We start from the raw sequence: 25,996 nt of genomic DNA, 5'->3' as shown, positions 1-25,996 counted from the left end.
AGACTAAAGGGAATATTAGATAAGAGGTTTAGAGCTGAGATAGCTGGTAGATTTGGAATGCATAAATGACTTAAGTGCAGCTATAGGATCTAGACCTACAGGGAATCTTAACAAAGGGAGATTCACCGTAGAAGCCTATTCAAGGGAGGTCGTAAACAATAGATGTGATGCTGAGGGAAGCCTAACCAAAGGGGGGGGGGTGCACCTGTAGAATTCCCGAGAGAAAATGTGTAATCTATAAACTATTTCTTAGGATCGGTTGGCAAACCCGCGCCTGCGGACCTCTGCGGCCTTTATGCGTATTGCCCACACCCCAGGTGAGCTGTGATGACCCGTTGCTTCACCTGTGGCCTGTTGCTTCACCTGTGACCTGTTGCTTCACCTGTGACCTGTTGCTTCGCCTGTGACCTGTTGCTTCACTTGTGACCTGTTGATTCACTTGTGACCTGTTGATTCGCCTGTGACCTGTTGCTTCACTTGTGACCTGTTGCTTCACTTGTGACCTGTTGCTTCACTTGTGACCTGTTGCTTCACTTGTGACCTATTGCTTCATATGTACCACATATGACACCCTTATATGGATATATGAAGATCTTGGGACCTCTCCTATTTCTTATATACATCAATGATTTGCCAAATGTTTCTAACATTCTTAGACCTATACTATTTGCTGACGATATTACCGTCATCTATTCTGACCCCAACCCCCACACACTAAATAATATTGTCAACAATGAATTAATAGAATCTACTCATGGATGTCAACCAACAAGCTTAGACTAAACATTAAAAGGACCAACTACATTATATTTGGTAGTAAATCATCAAATCAGATTCAACTTCAGATAGACAATGTTAACATTACCAATAAAAATGAAGGGAAGTTCCTTGGCTTATTCATAGACAAGAGACTCAACTTCAGCACCCACGTACAACACATAGCCAAAAAAAGTATCGAAAACGGTCGGTAAACTTTCTAAAATCAGATATTATGTTTCCCACGCTGCTCTCCTCTCATTATACTACTCACTAATGTATCCCTATCTTACATACGGTATTTGTGCATGGGGTTCAACCACTGCAAACTATCTCAAGCCCATCATCACTCGGCAAAAATCTGCTATCGGAACTATAACAAACTCTGTCTTCAGACAACACACAGCCCCTCTGTTTAAGTCCCTTAACATTTTAAACATGCACTCCACACATTCTCATGTGCTATCTATATGTACAAAACCTTGCTCCTAAATGCTAATCTTGAGCTGAAACTTTTATTTGATAGGTGTAATAGAACCCATGAGCACCACACCAGAAATAAATATATCTTTGATATCCCCAGAGTCAGACTAAATCTGTGCAAACACTCTATACAAATATAAGGACCCAGTCTATGGAACTCGCTCCCTAATAAATAAATAAAATGTCCAACCTATCCCTTATTTAAAAGTAAAACCAAAAAATACCTAATTTCATCCACCATAGTTTCCTGCCTTGTGTTTAAAACTCACACTGTATCTTGTACTACCCACTTCCCCAATATTAGTACTTACAAATATCTTCACCAGTGTAATCACCTCTGTCAATTAATATTGTAGTTATATGATGATATATAATATGTTGCTATAATTTACATTTTCATCTTACCTGAAATGTTTGACTAAGGACCTGCCAGAAAGGCTATGCGTGTTACTGGCTTTGCAAGATTGTAAAAATACCAATCTTATGTAATCTCACAATCCCATTGTACCTTCTGGTAAATAAAAAATTATTATTATTATTATTATTATTATTATTATTATTATTATTATTATTACTTGAGAGGATGTGCAGTGTATCTAACATATTCAAGTATTTATATAAGGGGGAGGAGTGCAGTCTGGGCCAGAGTTTGTTATTGTTCTGAGTGCTGATTTGTGTTGAGTATTTAGAGGACATAGATGATTATGGGTAGTAGAACCCCCAAGCACTTATACCATAATTGAGATAAGGATAGATGAGAGAGTAATAGAGCGTTACCAGGGCAAGGCGAGGTACATAATATCTGATTTTAGAAAGAATGCCAACTGTTTTAGAAACTTTTGCTGCTAAATTTTGAATATGGCCCTGGAAATTCAGCTTGTGTGACCTGTATGACCTTCAGCATATGTGATCTGTTGCTTCATATGTGACTTGTTGCCTCACCTGTGTCCTCTACTTTAGTTATATTTAGTGACTTTTATTTTATGTATTGACTTGAATTCATACCTAGTGATTGACTCGCTGATTGCGGACTTATTTGTGATCTCACTCTCATAGTTAGGTCCTGATCTATACATGACTTGTTAATTAATGTTCGAAGTGACATGTAATGATCCTACGATATGACCTGACCCTCGGAGTTACCCGTGACGACCCTGAGACGTGACCTGACACGTGGAGTTTCCTCAGATGACCTTGAGATGTTGTTTTAGATTCAGCTACTGGGAACCAAAAGTTCCAAGTAGCACGGGCTATGGTGATCCCGTAATGGCATTGCCTGGCACTGGAGCGGGGGGGGGGGGGGGGGGTGCGAATGCCCTGACCTGTGTGGTGACCCGTGGACCTACTCTTGATGACCTAGAGACCTATTCAGTGACCCAGGGAGAGGTGTCACGGTAGTTCAGCGGGTCATTGGCGAGGGAGTTGAATTGATTATCCGGATTGTCGGACAGTGACGTGTGGAGTGTGTGTGGGGCAGTGTTGTCACTTGCGCTCCAGTGCTGCTGGCAGTGTCGCTCTGATGCCACCAGCACCACCACCCTTCATTACAACGACCACCAGCGCCACCCCTCATTACAACGACCACCAGCGCCACCCCTCATTACAACGACCACCAGCGCCACCCCTCACTACAACGACCACCAGCGCCACCCCTCACTACAACGACCACCAGCACCACCCCTAACTACAACGACCACCAGCACCACCACCCCTCACTACAACGACCACCAGCACCACCCCTCACTACAACGACCACCAGCACCACCACCCCTCACTACAACGACCACCAGCGCCACCCCTCACTACAACGACCACCAGCACCACCCCTCATTACAACGACCACCAGCACCACCACCCCTCATTACAACGACCACCAGCACCACCCCTCACTACAACGACCACCAGCACCACCCCTCATTACAACGACCACCAGCACCACCCCTCACTACAACGACCACCAACACCACCACCCCTCACTACAACGACTACCTGCACCACCCCTCACTACAACGACCACCAGCACCACCCCTCACTACAACGACCACCAGCATCACCACCCCTCACTACAACGACCACCAGCACCACCACCCCTCACTACAACGACCACCAGCATCACCACCCCTCACTACAACGACCACCAGCACCACCCCTCATTACAACGACCACCAGCACCACCCCTCACTACAACGACCACCAACACCACCACCCCTCACTACAACGACTACCTGCACCACCCCTCACTACAACGACCACCAGCACCACCCCTCACTACAACGACCACCAGCATCACCACCCCTCACTACAACGACCACCAGCACCACCACCCCTCACTACAACGACCACCAGCATCACCACCCCTCACTACAACGACCACCAGCACCACCACCCCTCACTACAACGACCACCAGCACCACCACCCCTCACTACAACGACCACCAGCACCACCACCCCTCACTACAACGACCACCAGCACTACCCCCTCACTACAACGACCACCAGCACCACCACCCCTCACTACAACGACCACCAGCACTACCCCCTCACTACAACGACCACCAGCACCACCACCCCTCACTACAACGACCACCGCTATATACACGCCCACTCAACACCAACACAAATACCATTATCGACCACCACTAACGCTGCGTCTAATGGTTCAACCACACAGCAAACACCACAACCCTTTACCACCATTATAACTACTACCATTGTTATCTACCACCATTATAACCACCACCATTATTATCTACCACCATTATAGCCACCACCATTGTTATCTACCACCTTTATAACCACCACCATTGTTTCCACCACTGTTATCTACTGTGGTTATCATTACCAACACCACAGCAACAAGTATCACCACTATTTCCATAATTAATAATATTGCCTCTTATATTACTGGCACCACAATTATAGCTCTACTACCACACTACTGCAACTGCTAGTATTAGTACCACTACCACTGTTTTCGTACCCAGTAAATATTCGACATGTATAAATATATATATGTCTTCCTGGAAATATTACTCGACGGTCTCGCTTCATGCAGGTCGGCGTTCAATCCCCGACTGTCCAGAAGTGGTTGGGCACCATTCCTTTCCCACCCGTCCCATCCCAAATCCTTATCCTGACCCCTTCCAAGTGCTATATAGTCGTAATGGCTTGGCGCTTTGCCCTTCCCTTCTACCGTATTAGTGTCCTTTAAAGATTATCATTTGTGGATGTTCCGAGTCAGTGTGTACTCACCTAGTTGTACCAGTGAGGGGCGAGTTTCAGCTCTTGGGTTCCCTCTCTCTCCGCTTTCAACGTTCCCTTGCTTATTTAAGTTTTGTGTTTCCTGGTTCGCTATATATATATATATATATTATATATATATATATATATATATATATTGTTTAGTTTTTGTGGCTCATTTAGGTTCATAGTTATTATCTGTGTCGTCCTGAGGTGTTACATCCTTGCTATTCAGTCTGCCCTTGTCCGTCCTGTCTAGCCTTCTGATTATTTTCTATGTGGTGATCATGTCTCTTCGATTTATTGTCTTTTCTTGGTATGTGTTGTTTCGTTACGATAGTCTTCCTCGTAACTCATATTTCTCGACTCCGGGACCCGTCTGGAAGCAATTCCCGTGAACTTTCTCCAACTTCTTTATGCGCCTAACGATTCACAGGAGTTCTCACTAGTGCAGCATATCCCTGAATGGTTCTGACACGTTAAAGATCAATGCAAGAGATATACTGAAGGCTGTTGTTGTTGTTTTAGATTCAGCTACTTAGAACAAAAATTCTAAAGTAGCACGGGCTATGGTGAGCCCGTAGTGGACTTACCTGGCACAGGAGCGGGGCTGTAACTCCACTGAAGGCTAGTGAGACTTCTGTAAATATCAATATTCATACGTTGCCATCTTTCACTTCACCTTCTTCCTCTAGTTGCCGTAGTTGCCGGGCTGCTCTACGGGATCACCATAGCCCGTGCTACATGGACATTTTAATCCCGAGTAACTAAATCTAAAACAACAACAACAACAGAAGCCACTGCTGCTACTTCAGTATCTTTTGTGGTCACCCTCAGCCGGTCGGCCGAGCGGACAGCACGCTGTACTTGTGATCCTGTGGTCCCGGGTTCGATCCCGGGCGCCGGCGAGAAACAATGGGCAGAGTTTCTTTCACCCTATGCCCCCTGTTACCTAGCAGTAAAATAGGTACCTGGGTGTTAGTCAGCTGTCACGGGCTGCTTCCTGGGGGTGGAGGCCTGGTCGAGGACCGGACCGCAGGGACACTAAAAGCCCCGATATCATCTCAAGATAACCTCAAGATAACCCTCTTACGACTGCGAGCTCTCCTAACTTAGGAGAGCTCCTAGTCCATATAACCCCATGAAGATGGCATTCACTTCCTCACAGATTTCATTGTCGTTTTTAACTTATTAAATAGTGTCTGCTGTCGGGGACAGGAAGCCTGTGTATATATATACTTTAGGGTTGATCGAGGCCCTCCCTTCCCCTCTAAGTCGAAATACTAACCTTTCCCCATGATGTAACGTCACAACAGTGGCCTAATTCCCGGGTAACTATTTACTGCTAGGGGAACAGAGGCATTAGGCTAAAAGAAACCTGTTCAATCATTTTTATCCCGCCCGGGAATCGAATCCGGGATCCCCGATTGTCAGTAGAGAACGTAGACCACACTACTACAGGACCCATTTTGCTCACCTCCCCCCCCCCCCCCCTCATGTTTAGCCTAATCACTTGGGCTGGACTTGGGTAGAGCGACGGTCTCGCACCTTTCAGGTCGGCGTTCAATCCCCGACCGTCCAAGTGATTGAGCACCATTCCTTTCCCCCCGTCCCATACTAAATCCTTATCCTCATATCTCTTCCAAGTGTTATATTACTATAATGGATTAGTGTTTTCTCCTAATAATTACCTTACCTATCATTTTCCTTCTAATAATGTTATGTATGTGCTTCGGTTATTTCTTGTCCTTGGAACCACTATAGTTGTAATATTTGTATGTTGATGTTGTGTTAATATTGATGCATTCGTTTCTAGCGCTGATACATCTGTTTTATTTCTCTATTGTCCTTCTTTCTCAGCCCAGTTGTCCACTCCGTCTTCAAGGTGTTATATTCTCTCTTTATCCTTTAGCATTGACATATCTCTCTCTTCAGCGATAGTGAATCGCAATATATTTCATCATTTCTTTGACTGACTTCTCCCTACCTTCTAGTGCAGCTTCCGATACTAACATATTCTCATGTAATTAATTCACTCTTGTGTATCATTGTTTCATTTCCTTGCTGAAATGACCTCTTGTCGTTTTCTCTTAGTTCTATCACGTAAGACAGTGTCAGTCCACTATACAGCTCCGTGTACAGTGTCAGTCCACTATACAGCACCGTGTAGTGTCAGTCCACTATACAGCACCGTGTACAGTGTCAGTCCACTATACAGCACCGTGTACAGTGTCAGTCCACTATACAGAACCGTGTATAGTGTCAGTCCACTATACAGCACCGTTTACAGTGATAATAATCACAAATACACTGATCCAAGTATCCCAGTCGGATTTAATGCTTCAAATGGTAAAATGTCTCGCTTGCATATATCTCACTTACCACTGTGTCTTCTTCTCTGACTACAGGATCAAGAGTAAACCTGGCAGATGCCCAGTTGGAAGTCATCAGCCACTCCTTTGTAGGATCGGAGTCCAAGGAGTACGCGAGCGAAGTGCAAGTTCTGAACCTCCATCCCGTCAGAGACGAGGCCATGACGGGACTCAAGAGACGGGGAGGGAAGCTTCGAGGGCTTGGGAGGGGGTCGATCTCCCCGAAGAGCATCGATGAACTGTACTGGATGCTGCCGGGAGCCATCCCAGAGAACGAGAGCTGCAGCTTTGCATCCTATTGAGGTAACGAGCGCCCAGCGGGGTTAGCAAGATGGCTGCCGCTTCTCTTCATCGGGGGTTCCACAGGACTCAATTCACTAATCTGTTTTTCTTATATTTCTATTAATTTTTGACACCCGTTGGCATATGTTATAAGTATTACCAAAACGTGATATTAACTTAACATGGTGTATTTACCAACGTTTCCCTGGTTCCTACATTTAGTTTATTGTGTTAATTCTCTCTCTCTCTCTGTTCCTTCGTGTACATATTTCTCTTCAAGATGTTTTTAGCCCAATTTAACTACTTTTTAGTTCATTCTAAGTGATCCGACCAAAAAATATGAAACTCCGCCCAATTATAACTGAAAAACAGTCACTGTTTCATTGGGAGCAATATATATATATATATATATATATATATATATATATATATATATATATATATATATATAATATAATTCAAAGATAGCATATGTGTGTCAAACAAGAAAATAGATATAATATGAAGGGCTTCAAATCCTTTCTCAAAGAAGTTGAGAGAAATTGAATCCGGTCGAATGAAGTTGACAATGGCCAGTCTCACTGATATTATTTAAAAAAAATAAAAGTAATGCTAATAAAGATATTTATTATGTTTAAATTAACAAATGTTAATTAATATATAATTTAAATCTTACATAATAGACCTACAGTCTGAAAACTGAATAAGAGAAAACATAGCATTGTAACTATAACAAATTAAATCTGTTTTAACTTATAAAATAGAATTACCTTGTAGTTTATGACTGCTAAAAGCTATACTAAAAATCCAAGACAAATGAACATTTTTCATTATAGGATATACTGGTGTATTTAGTCATATTAATAAACAAAATATATATAATTCTAATGAAGACACGATCTTGAAAAAACAAATAATAATAATGTTAATAGTTTTTATGCAAATGACTTGACTGAAGTTATAGAAACAGGAGAACTACCAGCGGTGACTATGGCAATCTATATTTAGAAGACGTCAACTCGTCCGGTCTAGACGTACGTCAGAGAACAGTCGAATAGACTGTTATATAGATTATATAGAATAGACTATAGTTATAGACAGGCAGACAAATGACCGGATACTAAGAATGAAAGGCCGGAAAATAAAAAACAAAAACAAATGAGCGATCAATATGTTTGGTGGCAGAGGAGGCGAAATTCAGGTTGACAGGTGTGACAGCAGTTGATAGATTGACAGGTTAGCGACACGGCAAAGTTTACATAAACCTGAGGAAACTTGTGTTGGTTGTCGGCCAGCGGTATCTTGTGGACACTATTCCCGCATCTTCCTCCCCCCTCCCCCACCACCGACCCTGATTTTTCCCTGCCTGTTTCAGTCACCCCTCCAATCCTAACTCTTGTCTCCCCCTCCCTCCTCACCAACCATTTTCTCTCATGATTATGTAAATAATAATAATAACCACCGAGAGAGATCAGTACCAAACCTGGACTGTTGTACAAAGACAACAATCCACAGTACGACCAAGAAAGGCAATTCTGGCAATTAAGTGTACACGCACACGCATTAGGACTTGATGTGGTAGAAGCTGACTCCATACACAGCTTCAAGTGTAGATATGATAGAGCCCAGTAGGCTCAGGAACCTGTACATTAGTTGATTGACAGTTGAGAGGCGGGACCAAAGAGCCAGAGCTCAACCCCCCTCCCCCCCCCCGCAAGCACAATTAGGTAAGTACACACACACACACATACACACAGGGGGCCTGGTAGCTGAGTGGACAGCGTGCGGGACTCGTAATTCTGTGGCTCGGGTTCGATTCCCGAACCAGGCAAAAACAAATGGGCAAAGTTTCTTTCGCCCTGATGCCTGTGTTACCTAGCAGTAAATAAGTACCTGGGAGTTAGCTAGCTGTTACGGGCTGCTTCCTGTGTGTGTGGGGGGGGGGGGGTAAGAAAAATATATATATAAGTTAGTCAGTGTTGACCAAACCACACACTAGAAAGTGAAGAGACGACGACATTTCGACTTGAGAAACGACACACAATCGACTTGAGAATGGTCCAGGACGGACCGAAACGTCGTCGTCCCTTCACTTTCTAGTGTGTGGTTTGATCAACATATTTCAGCCACGTTATTGTGACTCCTCGTCTGCAAGTTAGTCAGTAGTTAGTAACAGTTGATTGAGAGTTGAGAGGCGGGCCGAAAGAGCAAACCTCAACCCCCGCAAGCACAACTATGTAAATACACACACATTCTCTTTCTCTCTCTTGGATATTGAGTCCAGCGAGGCAGTAAATAGGTATCCAGGAGTTAGTCATATACTGTGGGGTTGCTTCCTGGGTAGGTCAATAGTGAAAAATGTACCCCTATATAAGTCAACATATATGTTCTATAACAACCCATTAATCTTCTTAAATATGGAATAGAGAAAAAATACAATATACAAAAATAAATATATACACGGATTACCAGTCTCCGACAAAACAAGTTATAATGCAATTAATTTACTGTATTTTTATGTAAAGTTCCCAACTATAAATGTACAGCCTCGTATGAACAACATTGAATGCAATACAACTATAAAGGAAATGCCATGTGGACGCCATTATACGCTCTGCAGATATTTTTTGTATTGCGTTCGTGTTTATATTAAGGTCGATAATCATTGTTATTCAAATATTAATTGCACTCTTAATTGTTTATTTCTAAATGTGTAAATAAACTTTGTGTAATGAATTAATGGAGCACGAGGAGAAATAATAGTGTAAATATTTCTAGAACGATGTACAAAACTTGGAAGCCTACTATAATGTATATAATAAAGAGGTGCTTGGGAAATACCTCATTTGTTTTATTTGTCCTCTCGTAATATTGCTTTAATAAACATTGCACAAATTAACTCGTAATAATTAAGACGAATTTTCAATCTTGCATATTTCCTACAGAACATTAAAAATATATATATTCTGTTCAAAATATAATTTATGAAGATTATTGAGCCCATAAATTCACCTTATCTCAAAGCTTTGTAAAATATAATAATAATAATAATAATACAATACAATATTACATAAAGGGTTTTAGTAATTTGAAATTGCATCGCAGACGGGCTAATGCCAATGTAAAGTAACGTTTACCCAAACAGGGACAAATTCCTATGTACATTTTATAATCAAATATAATTGAGAATTTAGTGGACCACGTACAGTTTGCAGTTATTCTCTTACTGTATCCCCTATACGTGTTATCTGCCGTCTCTCTCCTAGCCTGTCGTTCCCGCCAGCTTGCTACTTTGCCTTTACCTGCCATCATGGTGGATTACCCGACACCTATCCAGTGGGCAGTAGTGGTAAGGCTACAATCACAATAGCGGAGATCAGCAACCCGTCCTCGACTCAAGTCCATTACATCTAGCGGTCGACCCCACTGACGCATTCATAAATTTTTACATGTTGTTCATTCAAAACGGGAATTTTCTCAACTTTAAATTAATATTATAATATATTAGCATATTGTGCATGTATAGGCAAAGGTTAGGTTAGGCGTTTAGGTTCTGTTGGCGATAATTTGTATTTGTAGTACGTGGGTGAAGCATTTATAGCGTTGTGGTTCGAACAAAATTCCTCAGTGAAGCACTTGTTCCGGAAGTGTTCGAACGAAATCAGTTGCGAGTCGTGTGTAAACCGCTTTTCATTCATAAACAGGGGGTTTGACTGGTGCATGGAATCACTTTTGGGTCTTTGTTTGGAGGACGGGCATTTACAGCTCTGTGGTTCTAACAAAATTCGTCAGTGAACAGCCCGTCCTCCAAACAAAGATCCAAAAGTGATTCCATGCACCCGCCAAACCCCCTGTTTATGAATGAAAAGCGGTTTACACACGACTCACAACTGCTGACGTTCGAACATATCCGGAACAAGTGCTTCACTGACGAATTTTGTTCGAATCACAACGCTATAAATGCTTCACCCACGTACTACAAATACAAATAATCGCCAACAGAACCTAAACACCTAACCTAACCTATCCTATGCCTATATATACACAATATGCTAATATATTATAATATTAATTTATACTTGAGAAAATTCCCATTTTGAGTGAACAGTATGTTAAAATTTATGAATGCGTCTGTGGGGTTGACCGCTGAATGTAATGGACTTGAGTCGAGGACGGGTTGCAGTGAAGCATTTGCTCTGTAAGAGTTCGAACGTCAACAATTGTGAGTCGTGTGTAACAGTTCATCCTCCAAACAAAGACCAAAAAGTGATTCCATGTACCCGTCAAACCTCCTGTTTATGAATGAAAAACGGTTTACACACGACTCACAACTGATTTCGTTCGAACACTTCCGGAACAAGTGCTTCATTGACGAATTTTGTTTGAGCCACAACCCTGTAAACGCTTCACCCACATATTACAAGTACAAATAATCGGTAACAGAACCTAAACACCTAAAAAAAAAAAATGTTTATTTAGGTAAGGTACATACATACAAGAGAATTTACAAAGAGTGATGGATTTATAGATAGGGCTAGTACATACAATGCCTAAAGCCACTCTTACGCAAAGCGTTTCGGGCATTAAACCTAACCAAACCTAACCTAACCTAACCCATGTCTAGATATGCACAGTATGCTAATATATTATAATATTAATTTATATATGAAAATATTCCCGTTTTTAATGAACAACATGTAAAAATTTATAAATGCGTCGGTTCGGTCGACCGCTAGATGTAATGGACTTGAATCGAGGACGGGTTGTGTGTAAACCGTTTTTCATTCATAAACAGGGGGTTTAGTTGGTGCACGAAATCACTTTTGAGTCTTTGAAAGACGGGCTGCATTTATGTTAGTTCATTCTTTTACGTTTTCTATAGCGTTCCTCCAGCTTGGTGTGTAAACGACCCAAACATTGCAGGTATAGTCGGCTGCAGCCTCGTTCCGGCGATCAACATGTGACAAGTTTTCCATTATATTTGGTAATTTGTTCAGTTTTTTTACTTTGGTATGGGAGAATAAGAATTGATATTGATATGGTATTGATTAGGAAGGGAACAGAAGTGGTTTTAATTGTTAATTGTCCATTTCCTGCCCGAAACGCTTTGCGTAATAGTGGCTTTAGGCATTGTATGTACTAGCTCTATCTATAAATCTATCAATTTTTGTATAACCTCTTGTATGTATGTACATAACCTGAATAAACATTTATTTATTTATTTATTTATCTGTTTGAAGTAACAAATTTGGTTAGAAACGTTTAAGACACGACGGCGTGATCTGTATACAGGTATGTTCTAATATCTTATCGAGGACTGGAAGCCAATGCTCAGAGGTGTCGAGTTCCTTTCCCCACCTCCAGGTCAACGTTTTTTCTCGCAGGATGCCACTCAATCAGTTGCCCAACTTATTTATTGCTTGGTGAGCAGAGACGTCAGACCCACAGTTGTAGGTCTGGAAAAGATCATCTAAGCAACTGGGGTGACCTTCGACAAGCCGCCTGTTTCCTGTCCTCGTCGAGGCCACTAGGGTTAGTGGCCCTCAGGTAAATCAGTTGTAAATTGAAGCTATAGGACAACATGCACACACTCCAACATGTAGTCGTTTAAAATGTAAGTATTACAGGCTATACCAAACTGAACATCCATTCAGTATCTACAATATGACATATACATTTAAAAAACACTATATTGGCTATGATAAGTCATTGCAGCAAATTATTATAAGATGCAGAATCATGCAATCAAAGACCAGTTTGTTTAAATTAAGGACCTTGCCTTATGTTGAATGGAGTCCACCAGTGCCAATTTTTACTTTAGAATTCTGACAAAATATCTAATAGAGTATTAATTAACAAATTAATTAATCTGCTTATCAGTAAAGTACTAGTTTTTTTCTATGTCTACGGTTAGTATAGGTTAAATTTAATTTAGGTTAGGTTACTGGTATTTGATCACTTCAACTAGTTTTATTTTTTGTACAAACAATAAAATAATTATTTTATAAATTGTTGGAAAAAATTAAAGGTAATGAATTTAAAGAAAAATTGATTTGTAAAATTATATCTATTAAGTCTGTTAATGGAATTAATTTACCACTTTATCATTGTTCAGCCAGGTAGGATAATTATGCCATCTTTCTGGGGGGGGGGGGGAATGGTAAGTCCCTTTAATTTTTCTCTGTAGTTATTTGGCTACAGAGAGCCACCATGGGGCTTCTCCAGAAATCCAGCATTGAATGTAATGAAATGCCTCTTTCTGGTAGAGTGCTAGTGGCAACCTGTCTCCCTCCCAACCTTCCATGTTCATCAGTTCGTTGCAGTGTTTATCTGCTCCTGAACTTTTTTTTATATATAAATGAGTTCTTACATTCTTGTACAGCCACTGGCACGCATAGCATTTCAGGCAAGTCCTTAATCCTAATTTTTCACTGAATATGACCCGACAAATTGTTTAACAACCAGGTCCCCATACACTACTGGGTGAATAGAGGCTACAATTAAAGATTGGTTCCAAGTAAATCCACCCCGGATTTACCTAATCTGAATCTGAATCTGAATCCTAAGCCAAAGTGCTCGTAAAATGCCAGGCGAGTGTGTTACCACATCGCCACGGACACTACTATCCAATAGCTGACGTGGGACTGAGTTCCGAGCCACCTGGTGCCAGCATTCAATACTAATGGGTTCCAGCTAGTTTTGTGTGTTTTCTTTTGTTTATGTTGAATTGTTTGGGGAGTTATTTGGCAGTTTAATGCCTTTTGAGCTATGTGAACACAGCAGTTCTCTCTTAAGCTTCGCTTATTTTTTGAATGCTTCATCTGTGAAATGGTGTCGTGTCATTTGCTTCCCGTGCCTTGAGAGGGGGCCAGGTTTTGGTTCTGGTCTCCGGTAGGCCAAATGAACTCGTGAAACTGATATGACTGGTCAATTGGAGCAGTCTCGGCAAAATAGCTACAGGAAGCCACCAGGGCTATATCAGAAAGAGATGTTTCATTACATTCAATGCTGGGTTTTATAAATACAATAAACAAATAAATAAATAAATAAATAAATAATGAAATAAAGCCTATTCTCACAACAAATTTCATCTCGAGTTAAACTAAACATTCTCTACTGGTTACTTATGGTGGAAAGGATTTCTGTATGACTCACACATGGACTGCTTAGTGTCAAGGAGGCATATCTCATGGTACAGTAACACATAAGTGTTGCATACTATAAAAAAAAAATCACAGGATGGGTATAGGCTGCATAATAAAGAAATTGAATTGAATAGTATAAAAAATAATATTGAGTTATATTCTACTGCCTAATTAATTTTACTATAGTACTGTTCTGTATTGAACAATAGTTCTGAAGGGTTTGGTAAACTAAATTTTATCTGTATTATTTTAATGAAATCCTTTATTGCTTAGTATAATTTTTTTTTAAATGGTTGAATGATGCAGATGAATGTTGGTATCTAGTCTCTCCCTTAACTTATACTGTACTCTTATTTCAGGAGCCATGTTGCGGGGTCTGGATTTTGTTCGTAAAACACTGCAGTCTTCTTTTGTATTGCCAGCCCGTAGGATTATACATAATGCATTCAATAAGCACCTTTTCATCACAAATTTAACCCTATCATTTTCTCTCTCAGGTAAGCATACTGTTTCAGATTTACCCATTTTTCAGTAAGACAAACATTCCAACGTACAGCATATACATTTTACAATGCATATACATTTTTACAATAGAATATGCAGTATATTCTATTTATTTTGTAAAATTTTCTTACATTTACCAACATTGTCACCATCCTGTTTCCCACTTTCACAGGGAAGTATTTGCCTGAAAAAATTGAAAAGCAAATTACAAAACTAGCTAATGCAGATGAAAAGCCCCTTTTTTGTGCAGCCCACTCGGTTGCTCACTTAAGGCAATACTATATTTTTACCAAGAACTGGACGAAACAATAGCCAGGCCAAGTTGACAAATTTTACTTCCCCGCAGAGCGAGGATCTTTTCTGAGGTTCCCATAGGGTTGGTGTTCGAAAAGGAAGAAAAAGAAATATCCATTTCTGATTGACCTCCTGAAGGTTCATTCATCTAACCTCTCAATTCTCTCCAAGCAATAATCAGCCTTAAAGAGACTGCTTAGTAGAGTGCAGTTGCACAACTGATCACTACTCATAATCCTCACTATCTGGTAGTAACTACACTGTAAACAAAGTAGTAATGGGCTACCCTCTTTATTTAAATAGAATAGAATCCCAGACAGCAAAGAGAAAATCAGGACTAAATAGGAGGAAATGGTGACAACCAAGTGATCTGCTCAGAATGGAGCTTCTCATCCATACTCTTTAGTCTGACTTCTGAGCTTTCACTCAATTTGCACCCTTAGGCCAAAAATTAGCTATGGAAAACAAGAGCTACCTGCTCAGGTAGCTGACCAGTGTAGAAAGCTGTTCGTCATTTTCATTGCATAAATGTGTAGCATAGTCGAATTAATTTAGTATGGCTCGTGTATTCATTCTGTGGTTGTGGCAACTGGGTTACGGGTTACCAGGCCGCCACAATAGTTACACTGGTCTCGAACTATTTATGTTTTATTTCTATTCATACCTGAATTAGCTGATGAAGTTAGCCATGTTGTATTGTGCTCATGTCACAGAAATAATTAACATTTTACTTTTAAAACTGACAAATTAATTTGCATGTTTTGTCTTAAATTATATAAGGTAAAAAGTATAATTAGTTGGCTGAAGTCTTAGTATCAGAGCTACTGTATTGGTAATTCACTGAAATCATAAAATGTAATTTGCTGAATACATAATGTTCAATTTGTTACAACATGATTTTTTTTTGTTTTAACTTTTCCTGGAATATTAATAGTGTGTGGAATATTAAGTGATAAGTAATACAGAAGTACTTATCCTTTGAAAATGTGATTTCTTGCCTTCATACTATAGGGATGGGTGATATCCTTCAACAACATCATAATATGATCAGCAAGCAGCAAAAATCTTGGGACATAGCCCGAACACGACACATGACGTGCACAGGCTTAACTGTAGGGGCTCTCTGTCACCACTGGTGAGTATATATGTCTTTGACCCACACACACACTGTTGGCAGTTTGCTCCTGTTCTCAAATCACTGTTGTGTGATTGATCTTATAGGTATTAATACAGAACCTTTTTTTTTTTCTATGCACATCTGGATGTAGGATTTTTAATTGGTTAGGAGTTATAGGGTTAACTGGATAATTAGTTTTCAGAGGTGCAAATCATTTTGAAATGTGCAGTATAAACTCTGAGGTGAATGAAGTTCTATTTTTAAATTAGCTTGAGCAGTATCAGCTATGAATCATGCATAAAATACAATTTAAAGTATTCACTTTCAAAGGGATTAACTACTTCACAAAACTAAATATGCAATTTATTTTCAAGGATATTACAAAATACCCCAGTGTGTTTTCTATTTGCATCCAGGCTTGACACACAATTGAATAAACTGTATAATCTTAAATTCTTCAGGAAGATTTGATGTTCAATTCACACATTCGAAATTGAAGAACCGACAGAATTTGAGTGTCCTGGCAATATTTACCCACTGATTATTTGCAAGGGGGTCTAGCTTTTTTTTTTTTTTTTTGTCACAACATGCTGTTTTTGATGGTGGATGGTGCTCACCACAGTCTCTGTTCCTGGACTTTGAGACAAGTCTATTTGAGAAGCTACATGTTCTGGTGAGGCTCAAAGTCAACCTTAACCTAGCAACAACCTATGTAGATACATTGCAGTCCCTCATTTGCTACCCCTAGCTAGGTCAAAGACAGAAGCATTTCATACCATTCGCTGCATTAATTTTTACAAATTTCTTAATTACTGTATCTTGCTATTGGATAGATTTGGATCGGAGTATGAAATCACTGTGTTGTCGTTTCAGGTATGTCTTGCTAGACAGAAAATTTCCAGGTCGAACATTCAATGTGGTGATTAAGAAGCTGCTGGTGGACCAGTTACTGTTCTCACCAGTCTGCCTAACAGTTTTCTTCATATCCCTTGGACTCTTCAGAGGAGGTGATTGGGAGGAGTTCCTCACAGATCTTCGTCATAAAAGTTGGAGGCTGTATGCTGCAGAATGGATTGTATGGCCTCCTGCACAGACTATTAACTTCTACATGCTCCCAACAAAGTACCGTGTCTTATATGATAACATTATATCTCTTCTCTTTGATGTTTACACGTCACATGTTTGCTATGATATAAATATATGCAAAGATGCTGCTTTAGAAGAAAATGATGTTAACACAGTAACTTTAAAAAGTATTTATGAAATTGATAGCAGTAAAAACCTTTAAAGTTGAGTGAGAATTATTACTGTAGATAACCGTTTACACTACGAGTATTTTATATATTGGGCATTGGAAGGTTTAACATCTAATGTCAAGTGAATTAATGTTGAGCATAAAGTATATGCCAATGCACTGTTGTGTTTTAGTATCTTACAAATTATTCTTTTAACAAAGTTATATTGAAAGTATGTTTAGGGAATTTTCCACTTTACAAGATTTACGAGTGCCTTTTTATCTGCATGGTCTTGTGTGCTATTAATGTGAACAACTGGTCTGATTTACTTGATGCACACTGAAGACCTTCATTAGTTCAGTAATTACTTATAAATATTTATATTTAAAAGTGTATGTACAATATTTGTATAATGTATAAATATATATGTAAATTTATTAAGAATACAAGAAATTGTTATATTAAAGTTATTTCAAGTGAATTAAGTGAAGTAATTGCAAAATTTGTAATAAAGCTATATTTTGTTTATGGTCTTTAATTGTACATTTAGAAACTAGTCATGTTTAAGAAAATGTTCAATTCACTGACAGGATCATTGTATTTGAAAAAAAGTTTAGGGTAATGTCACCAGTCTGTCCAATGGACAATTACCTTCACCTAAAAAACAATAGTACTTGCAGTGATATATATATATATATATAGTACCTCTTTTTAAAAATACCTCGGCTTAAAACATGTTGAAATATGAAAGTTATTGAAAAAGAATGCTGGAATAAAAATTAGAACATTCTTGTTTTCTATTACTATATTTCTCATGAAATTTATTTGATTTTTATCTGGCCACCAAAAGCAAGTATAGTACTGTATTTCCAAATTAATTTAAGATGGCACCAAACTATTTTGGCATGCTATACTATCTTGTACATTAAAAGGATCTCATAGTACAGTTGGCTTCATCCTTGATTCACAATCCAAGATCCTGGAATCAATTCCCAAGTGGGACAGAAGTCGTTGGGCATAATTCCTTTCACTCAATACCTCTGTTCACCTTGCCAGTAAATAGGTACCCAGAAGTTAGGCAACTGTTGTGGGTTGGATCCTGGAGAGGGTCAGTAGTTCAACCTAGAGGATCTCAATGCTTGCTTAAAGTATATATATTACACAGACTTCCTGTCCTAAACATAAATATAATATATATACCCAATCTAAATGCTTGATGGTTCCTTAAGAGTACTCCACATACAATAATAATAATCACTATGTTGGGGGACAGGAAGCCCGAGTGTATTCACACACGTTTGGCTTTTATCAAGGTTTCCCCCCCCCCCCTGCCCAGACTGACTGACTTCTGAGTACCTACTCACTACTAGGAAAACAGAGGCATTAGGTGAAAGGAAATGTGTCCAACCATTTCTGTCCCGCCCGGGATTCGAACCTGGAAATCTTGATCGAGAGTCAAGACAAAGCTAACCTGGCTGTACTTCTAGGACCCTTCATGTCTTGGGGTTTGATGTCTATCCAACCAGAGTAGGGAGGGAGGGGAAGCCCCTTGCAGATCTGTATTTCAGTATTTGTAATGCTGATTATTAAACCTGACGGTCATTCCTTTGGAAGCAGGGTTATTATACAAATTTTATGGAGTGTATTGTGATCCGGCTTGTACTCCTCTCGACATATCAGAAAACATTATAAGAAAGCTACTCCAAGTCTGCACTAAAGAGGCAGCCTTCTTCAGTCCAGATGGGCACACGTATTTCAGATTACCCCCGACAGTGAAGAAAAACTTAAGAAATATTGAGAATATTCGTGTTAGAATCAATAATCTTACCATTTCTGTCATATTCAACAACATATATTTACAAGAAAGACTGCTGCCAAAATATACTAAAATAATAAATACTGAACATTAAACTGTGTAACTAGCTTATCACGACTAACTTGCTTAGCTAAATAAATTTTGGGGTTCAATGCCCGAGTCCATTATGTGCCTTTAACCTTTCCCACTATCATCCACAGGATGGTTATAGGATATATAATAAATAAACTAATAAATCATTGCATTACGTTATCATCAGGAATGTCAATTAAACTAGTAGGGTAACCGTTTCAAAATATTCCGTTTTCTTTGCAATCAGCACGAATAGAAAACGTATTTTAGAGAGTAACTTATAAAATTTTCAATCTCCTACGCAACTTTTTTTTTTTTTTTTTTTTTTTTTTTTTTGAGATATATACAAGAGTTGTTACATTCTTGTACAGCCACTAGTACGCGTAGCGTTTCGGGCAGGTCCCTGGAATACGATCCCCTGCCGCGAAGAATCGTTTTTTCATCCAAGTACACATTTTACTGTTGCGTTAAACAGAGGCTACAGTTAAGGAATTGCGCCCAGTAAATCCTCCCCGGCCAGGATACGAACCCATGACATAGCGCTCGCGGAACGCCAGGCGAGTCTTACCACTACACCACGGAGACTGCACGGAGATCTCTTGGGCTGTCTGATAGTTCCAAGCTTGACTATGTAAACAGATTCAATTTCATTGACCTTGAGGTGCCACTGTATGGTCCTGTTGTATTCAGACTCTATCGTCGGTATAAAGAGAGGCTCCGAGCTCTCAAGGCTGTTGCAGATTATCACTCAGGCTATGGTGCCAATGTCAGAATTGTCAAAATGATGTACCTTGCATACATCAGATCTTTAGTGGATTTTGCTGCACCTCTGCTTGTTTTGATGCCTGCAAGAAAGCTTGGAGGACTTGAAAAATTGCAGAACAAAGCCTTGAGGATAATCCTTGGGTGTCCTCGTACCATAAAGATACTTAACACGAGAAAGGAACTTAATATTCCGAGCGTTGTTGATCGTGTTACTGAAATTAACTGTCAAATTGGTTTAAAAATGCTTAGGCTAACTACTTTTTAACCCTTGTTAACATTTTAAAATTCTAACCCATGCACAGAAGCTCTCCAGAATTTCTTTATTGAAGGTCAGCATTGTTCCAGATGGATAGGTTTATAATTTGTACCAAGAGAAATAACAACGGCACTTTCCTGCACCGTGGGAGATTACACCCCTTCCAATTTTAATCCCTCCCATTCCACCCAAGAAACAAATTAGAGATCAGCCCAAACTTCGTCTTGAGGCAAAGCTCAACGCCTTAAGCCATATTGATGCTCTCTCCACAGAGCATTCTCTCTCAGATCATATACACTGATGGTTTCCTACACCGCCCCATAGTGTAGGGAACCTGGAACTGCAGTTGTCCTGACAATAGGTGATGGCTTACATTTTGAGTACTACTTACTTACACTAAGTAACTTACACTAAGTAAGTACTACTTACTTACACTAAGCATATACTTACACTCCTTTTCAACAGTCCTGGACACTGGCTGTCTTGCAGCCTATCCTACTACTAATGCATCAATGTTATACTGAAACATACATAGGTAAATATCGTGGCCTATCTAGCCTACACAACAAAGAGATAAGTAAGAAAGAAATTATCAAAAGAAGGCACCAAACCGGGAAGGCTATGTAGCACCATCAAATGTGCGAAATAATCAGAGAGCGCTAAATATCACCAAGGATGCTAATACGAGAACAAAAGTGCATAAGGCGAACGATATCAAAAGTATCCGAGTCACCAAGAATTCTATTGAGGGACAGGTGACCGCGAGGGGCGGTCGGAAAGCAAGACACACGCTTGTCAAGGAAGTCAGGACATTCAAGAAGGACATGCACGACTGTAAGAGGGATAATGCAATTAGGACAATAAGGAGCAGGGCTACGCTCCATCAAGTGACCATGGGTTAAGCGAGTATGGCCAATACGCATCCTCGCCAGAGCCGTTTCCCATCGCCGGTTACGGTGGTAGGAAGACGGCCACGAGGAAACACAACATTTAAGAGTACGTAGCTTGTTACCAGTAACAGACGACCAGGAAGCCTGCCAACGGGTAAGGATGGAGGAATGGATAACCGGGTAAAAGTCGGAATATGGAATACCTTTATGAGAGATGGGACAAGAGCGGACAGCTTCCTTGGCGGCAGCATCCGCACGCTCATTTAAAGACACACCAATATGGCTGGGAACCCAACAAAACTCAACCGACTTAAATTTACTATGAACAAGAAACGGCCAATACTGGATCTCGACAACTACTGGATGAACCGGATTAAAGTACCCGAGAGCCATGAGGGCACTACGAGAGTCAACAACAACTATAAAGGAAGACTGACAACGAGAAAGCAGGAGACGAAGAGCATAGAGAATAGCATAAAGCTCCGCTGTGAAGATGCTAGTCTCCGGAGGTAAGCGATACATAAGTGCGATCAGGAAAAACAACAGAGTAGCCAACACTGTCCGCAGACTTAGACCCGTGGGTGAAAATAGAAACGGAGCGGGAGAAGAAAAGTGCTCAAGGAAAAGGTGTTTTAGAACCGTAGGAGGGGTAAAAGTTTTAGTGATGCGCGTTTCGTAAAAGCAACGCCTACGTGGTAATGTGTTAAGTAATCTAGGACCCCCAAAACAGCCAGTTTCATCGTAATGGGCTTTGAGATACAGGGAAGGAAATAACTGATCAGGAGGGAGTGAACTATCACGAGAAAGCACCAAGTAATTACGACTATATAGCACTGGGAAGGGATCAGGATAAGAATTTGGGATGGGACGCGGGGAAAAGAATGGTGCCCAAACACTTGGACGGTCAGCGATTGAACGACGACCTGTATGAAGCGAGACTGACACTTATCTTAAAAGTTATCTTCTGTCCGAAGCCTCACATTTGTTCTAAGGTTTTGCACACAGTAGCTCAAGACCATTTAGGCACGCCTCAATCTCTCTCTCCACCTCCTAGCTTTCATATTGAACAAGTATATTCTTGCCTCCGTGTCCTTTGATTTGCTCCTTACCTTCCCTTTTTTTAGGCTAAGCTCAGCTCGGCTCATCGTCACCTAACTTCCTAGCTCGAGCCTGGCCTCCCTTCTGATCATTACAAAAACAGGGTAGGTCGTGTTCCTTGCCACAAGGTGACAATTACATTGACGAAGTTAATCATGGTAACGCGATCCTTGAATCGTGTGTTGTGGCTCTGCTCCCTAACCTTGCCACCCTTGTCGGCTCATGGGTGCGTGCGCGCTCAAATACCGTTTTCTAAATCGTGTGCACGTGCATTATGGCTTGGGGGTCATACTCCTGAACAGGTTGGATTTTTTCAGTGTCAGTACGCGCGTGAGGGGTGCGTGTGATGTGTAATATTTTGGGTGTTGTATACCCAAATAGGATTAATCATTGTCATCAGCATGGCTGTTCATACGTTCTTGGGGGCTCATGGTGGCAAAGAATTCGGCAACACATTGATTGGGCTCCCGGTAGGACAGTCGTTCTTGACGCACAATTCCGGGTTCGAATCCCGAGCGGGATTGAAATGATTGGGCATATTTCCTTTCACCTAATGGTCTGTTCACCTAGCAGTAAGTAAATACATTAGTTAGCTTGTTGTTGGGTTGCATCAGTTTGATCTTTGGGGGGAGGGGGAGGGGGGGGAGGGGGAGGAACCTCGATATAAGCCTAACATATATGAACACTTGGGATAATGAATTATTATTAATTCATTTATTAAACGTGTAAGGCTTATTAAAGTTCCTCTACAGCTTAGGTCAATGACTGCCAGTCCCCAGGATACAACCCACAACAGACTCCTAAATCTTTGGTACCTTTAGATGCTAAAGCTATTAGCTTCAGCGTCTAAGCCATTGTGACCAAGTCATCACTGCTTTAACTTGATTTATGAAAAATATTTTGTTCAACCTGAGCCCACTCTGTACCACGAAACTTATTGTGGACTAAAGTTAACTGAATTTGAAAATTGATTGACGAATGCAGTCAATAATTCATCAATTGTCACTATTAATTAGCCAAATATTGGGGTCTGAGTTCACTAGTCTAACGATCATCCAATAAAATCAGACTTTCTGGAGGTTACTACTGCTAGGCTTAAGACTGTTACAAGTATCTCTGGGAACTCATTATCTGCCGATTTAGACCTGACTAAATGTAAACTCAAAATAATTATTCGCACGCCCTCCGTCACTATGTGATGGAGTGCGAAAAGATAAGTGAATTACGAGACAATTCTATAACAAATGTTCTAAAAAAGTGTAATTATTTCATTCAAAATTATCTGCTACCAGAAATCTTTGCCAAATAGCCTTAGTTTGCTAACTGTAGGTAATAACGGAGTGGTTGTAACCTATCCACCGCTGCCCACTGGATGGGAAAGGGAGGGGGGGGGGGGGTGTGTGCAGGATAAACATCAATTGTGACACTAGCTCTCCACACATGTCGGTTGCTCAATTTAGAAACTGTTCTTGGTCGATCTCGAACCCATTGATAATGTGACTATTGAATTTTGTAACGCTCAAGATTAACTTCCTTAGCTAAATGAGTTGTGGGGTTCAGTCCCTGAGCCCATTATGTGCCTCTAACCCTTTCCACTACCGCCCACAAGATGGGTATTGGGTGCATAATAAATGAACTAAGGTTCTCTAGGCCACTATGTCCTGGCAGACTTTCCACCACTACTAACAGCAGTACATATAAACAAAAGATCCTTCTGAAATATACCGACTTGGATATATCGCAGGATGGTTTATACACGGCACTGTGGTGATCACTGACGGGGTCCAGTGAGAGCCGGCCTGGAGCCGCCACTGGTGCAGATCTTGGTGGTGGTGGTAAATATTCGAGACTTCCTTTGAAGACCGAAGTGGAGAAGGATTCCATGAATGCCTTTGGATACTCGGCATTAAGAGTGGGATTAAAGGCCGTATATTACTCCCAACACACGAACTAAGTAAACAACTATGTAAAGCAATTAAAAAGACTTACGGAATACTTGGTCTGCTCTGAAAGGGGTTAAGTGCTATAACTATAGCACAGAAAAATGTTAGTAAAAGGTAAGCGGCAGCAGATACACTCAATGTAACAATATCACCCCCAGTATTCTGAACAAAGTCAACGTCAGTTGACCAACTTCCAAGCATACAGCAGCAAGAAAAGCTACACATCTATGGGTCATGTAATGAAATCAGCAGACATATTATTGCACGGCGGCTTAGACCATTATAAAGTACCTACGGGAACTTACAGTACCCGGCTGACCAAATGTGAACTGTCGGCAAACGTATTCTCACCCCCTTCGCCAAAGAGTGATGGAGTGTTAAAAGACTTTAGAGACAGCTCTTATAACAGATGTTAGAGAAATGTGTAAATATTACATTCAAAGTATTCTGCCAGAAATTTTAGGAAAATATCCCCAATGTGTTAAATGTAGGAAGCAAATATGGGTGTTTAACTACAGCCGCTGAAGGAAATACAAGGGAAGACGCTAGGTTAAAGTGTCAGTGGATATTAGATGCAGTATATAACAACTTATCAAACCAGGAGAGGCGTGTTAAAGTAGAGGATTGCTGGCGTTGTCAAGATCACTTGTCAATTTATGATACATCTCAGTTTATTCACAGAGTGCCTTACTCCATTAATTTCCTCCAAACTGACTAGTCCCTGCCTCGTGAAAATATGTACAGTAATAGGTAATTATTGACACAGGGTTGTCAAATATGGAACCGACCTTGATGGTTTTAATCAACCATAAAATTCATCCTCTCGCACACCCAAATTCCTTCAACCACATCACTTACTACATATATTCTTCCCTTCACCACACCAAACCTGGCCCACGTAAAATCACATCTGGGCCACTTTATACTCTACATCGAAAAAATTCAACAAAGCGGAAACCCTGTTGAGCCAGCCATTAGGCAGTCCCAGAACCAGCCAACTTTTTTTTACATCGTTAAATTCAGCAAAAAGCTAAATGGAGTGGTGACGCGAGACACCGCATCTGAGGGGAGGGGGGGGGGGGGATGGGCATTTTGAGGGAGGGGGAGGACGTTTGTGGGGTAAGACAAGTGGGGTGTGCGAGGGAGGGAAGGTGGTTTGATTGAGAATTAGGCGTGGGGGGAATCTAACGATGAGGTGTTCCGAAAAAGTTAAATCAAATTTCGTCCGTCACCACCAACTGTCCCTACAATCATATAGAAGCCAAGCCAGCGTTTCTATACAGCGCTACGGAAGGATTCTAGAAACCGAAACATCCTAACTATTACTCAGGAGATCTATAAAGCAGCAGTCTATCTACATCACGGGAATCATATTCCCTGCACGATGACCTTTTGTTGGTATCCGGAGCAAGACTACGGTGAAGATAAAAATTACATGATCCTGAAAGCTTTAGGAACCACCAACAACCTGATCCCGGAAAGTCACGATGGCTTTATACCAGAGCCACTAGTATTAGCGTCCTCGACGAGGACAGGAAGACTGCTGCTTGTTGAAGGCACCCTTCTCCACCACCTCCCCCCCCCTTCCCCCCGCTCCACCACCTACCCCCCCCAAAAAAAAAAGTTTGCTTACATGATTTTTTTCCAGTTATGCTTTAAAAAAGGTTAACCGAGTTTTGGCATTTGGAGGTAGGTGAAGTCGTAAACTTATATCGGTTAAAGGAGAGA

General features: G+C 40.6%; 2 protein-coding genes across 4 annotated transcripts in view; both read left to right on the top strand.

Annotated features, from left to right (window-relative positions):
• Positions 1-7,517, top strand: part of LOC138351848 (uncharacterized) — an 11,104-nt gene extending 3,587 nt beyond the window's left edge. The window contains exons 2-3 of the mRNA XM_069303859.1: positions 254-317; positions 6,888-7,517. Coding sequence (XP_069159960.1) covers positions 254-317; positions 6,888-7,153 — 330 coding nt within the window. The 3' untranslated portion in view covers positions 7,154-7,517. The remainder of the gene's footprint in view (positions 1-253; positions 318-6,887) is intronic.
• A 4,444-nt stretch (positions 7,518-11,961) lies between these two features.
• Positions 11,962-17,954, top strand: LOC123774562 (mpv17-like protein 2). 3 transcript variants are annotated; one of them, XM_045768923.2, is made up of 4 exons: positions 11,962-12,117; positions 14,638-14,775; positions 16,088-16,211; positions 17,067-17,954. In XM_045768923.2, the coding sequence occupies exons 2-4, from the start codon at positions 14,643-14,645 to the stop codon at positions 17,479-17,481; spliced, it is 672 nt and encodes a 223-aa protein (XP_045624879.2). In that variant the 5' UTR covers positions 11,962-12,117; positions 14,638-14,642; the 3' UTR covers positions 17,482-17,954. The 3 variants fall into 3 exon arrangements, with proteins under 3 accessions (XP_045624879.2, XP_069160174.1, XP_069160173.1); XM_069304073.1 differs by lacking the exon at positions 11,962-12,117 and adding an exon at positions 12,451-12,665; XM_069304072.1 differs by lacking the exon at positions 11,962-12,117 and adding an exon at positions 12,451-12,680.
• The last annotated feature ends 8,042 nt before the right edge of the window (positions 17,955-25,996 follow it).

This window comes from Procambarus clarkii, chromosome 51 (genome assembly GCF_040958095.1).
Source record: "Procambarus clarkii isolate CNS0578487 chromosome 51, FALCON_Pclarkii_2.0, whole genome shotgun sequence".
NCBI classification, from domain to species: domain Eukaryota; kingdom Metazoa; phylum Arthropoda; class Malacostraca; order Decapoda; family Cambaridae; genus Procambarus; species Procambarus clarkii.
Note: the sequence above shows the minus strand (reverse complement) of the source record. Positions and strands in the feature narration are given on the sequence as shown.

Coding starts and splice junctions, on each gene's coding strand:
- LOC123774562 (XM_045768923.2), top strand. CDS start 14,643: ATGTTGCGGGGTCTGGATTTTGTTCGTAAAACACTGCAGTCTTCTTTT. Junction 14,776..16,087: donor CCTATCATTTTCTCTCTCAG/GTAAGCATACTG, acceptor TTCATACTATAG/GGATGGGTGATATCCTTCAA. Junction 16,212..17,066: donor GGGGCTCTCTGTCACCACTG/GTGAGTATATAT, acceptor TTGTCGTTTCAG/GTATGTCTTGCTAGACAGAA.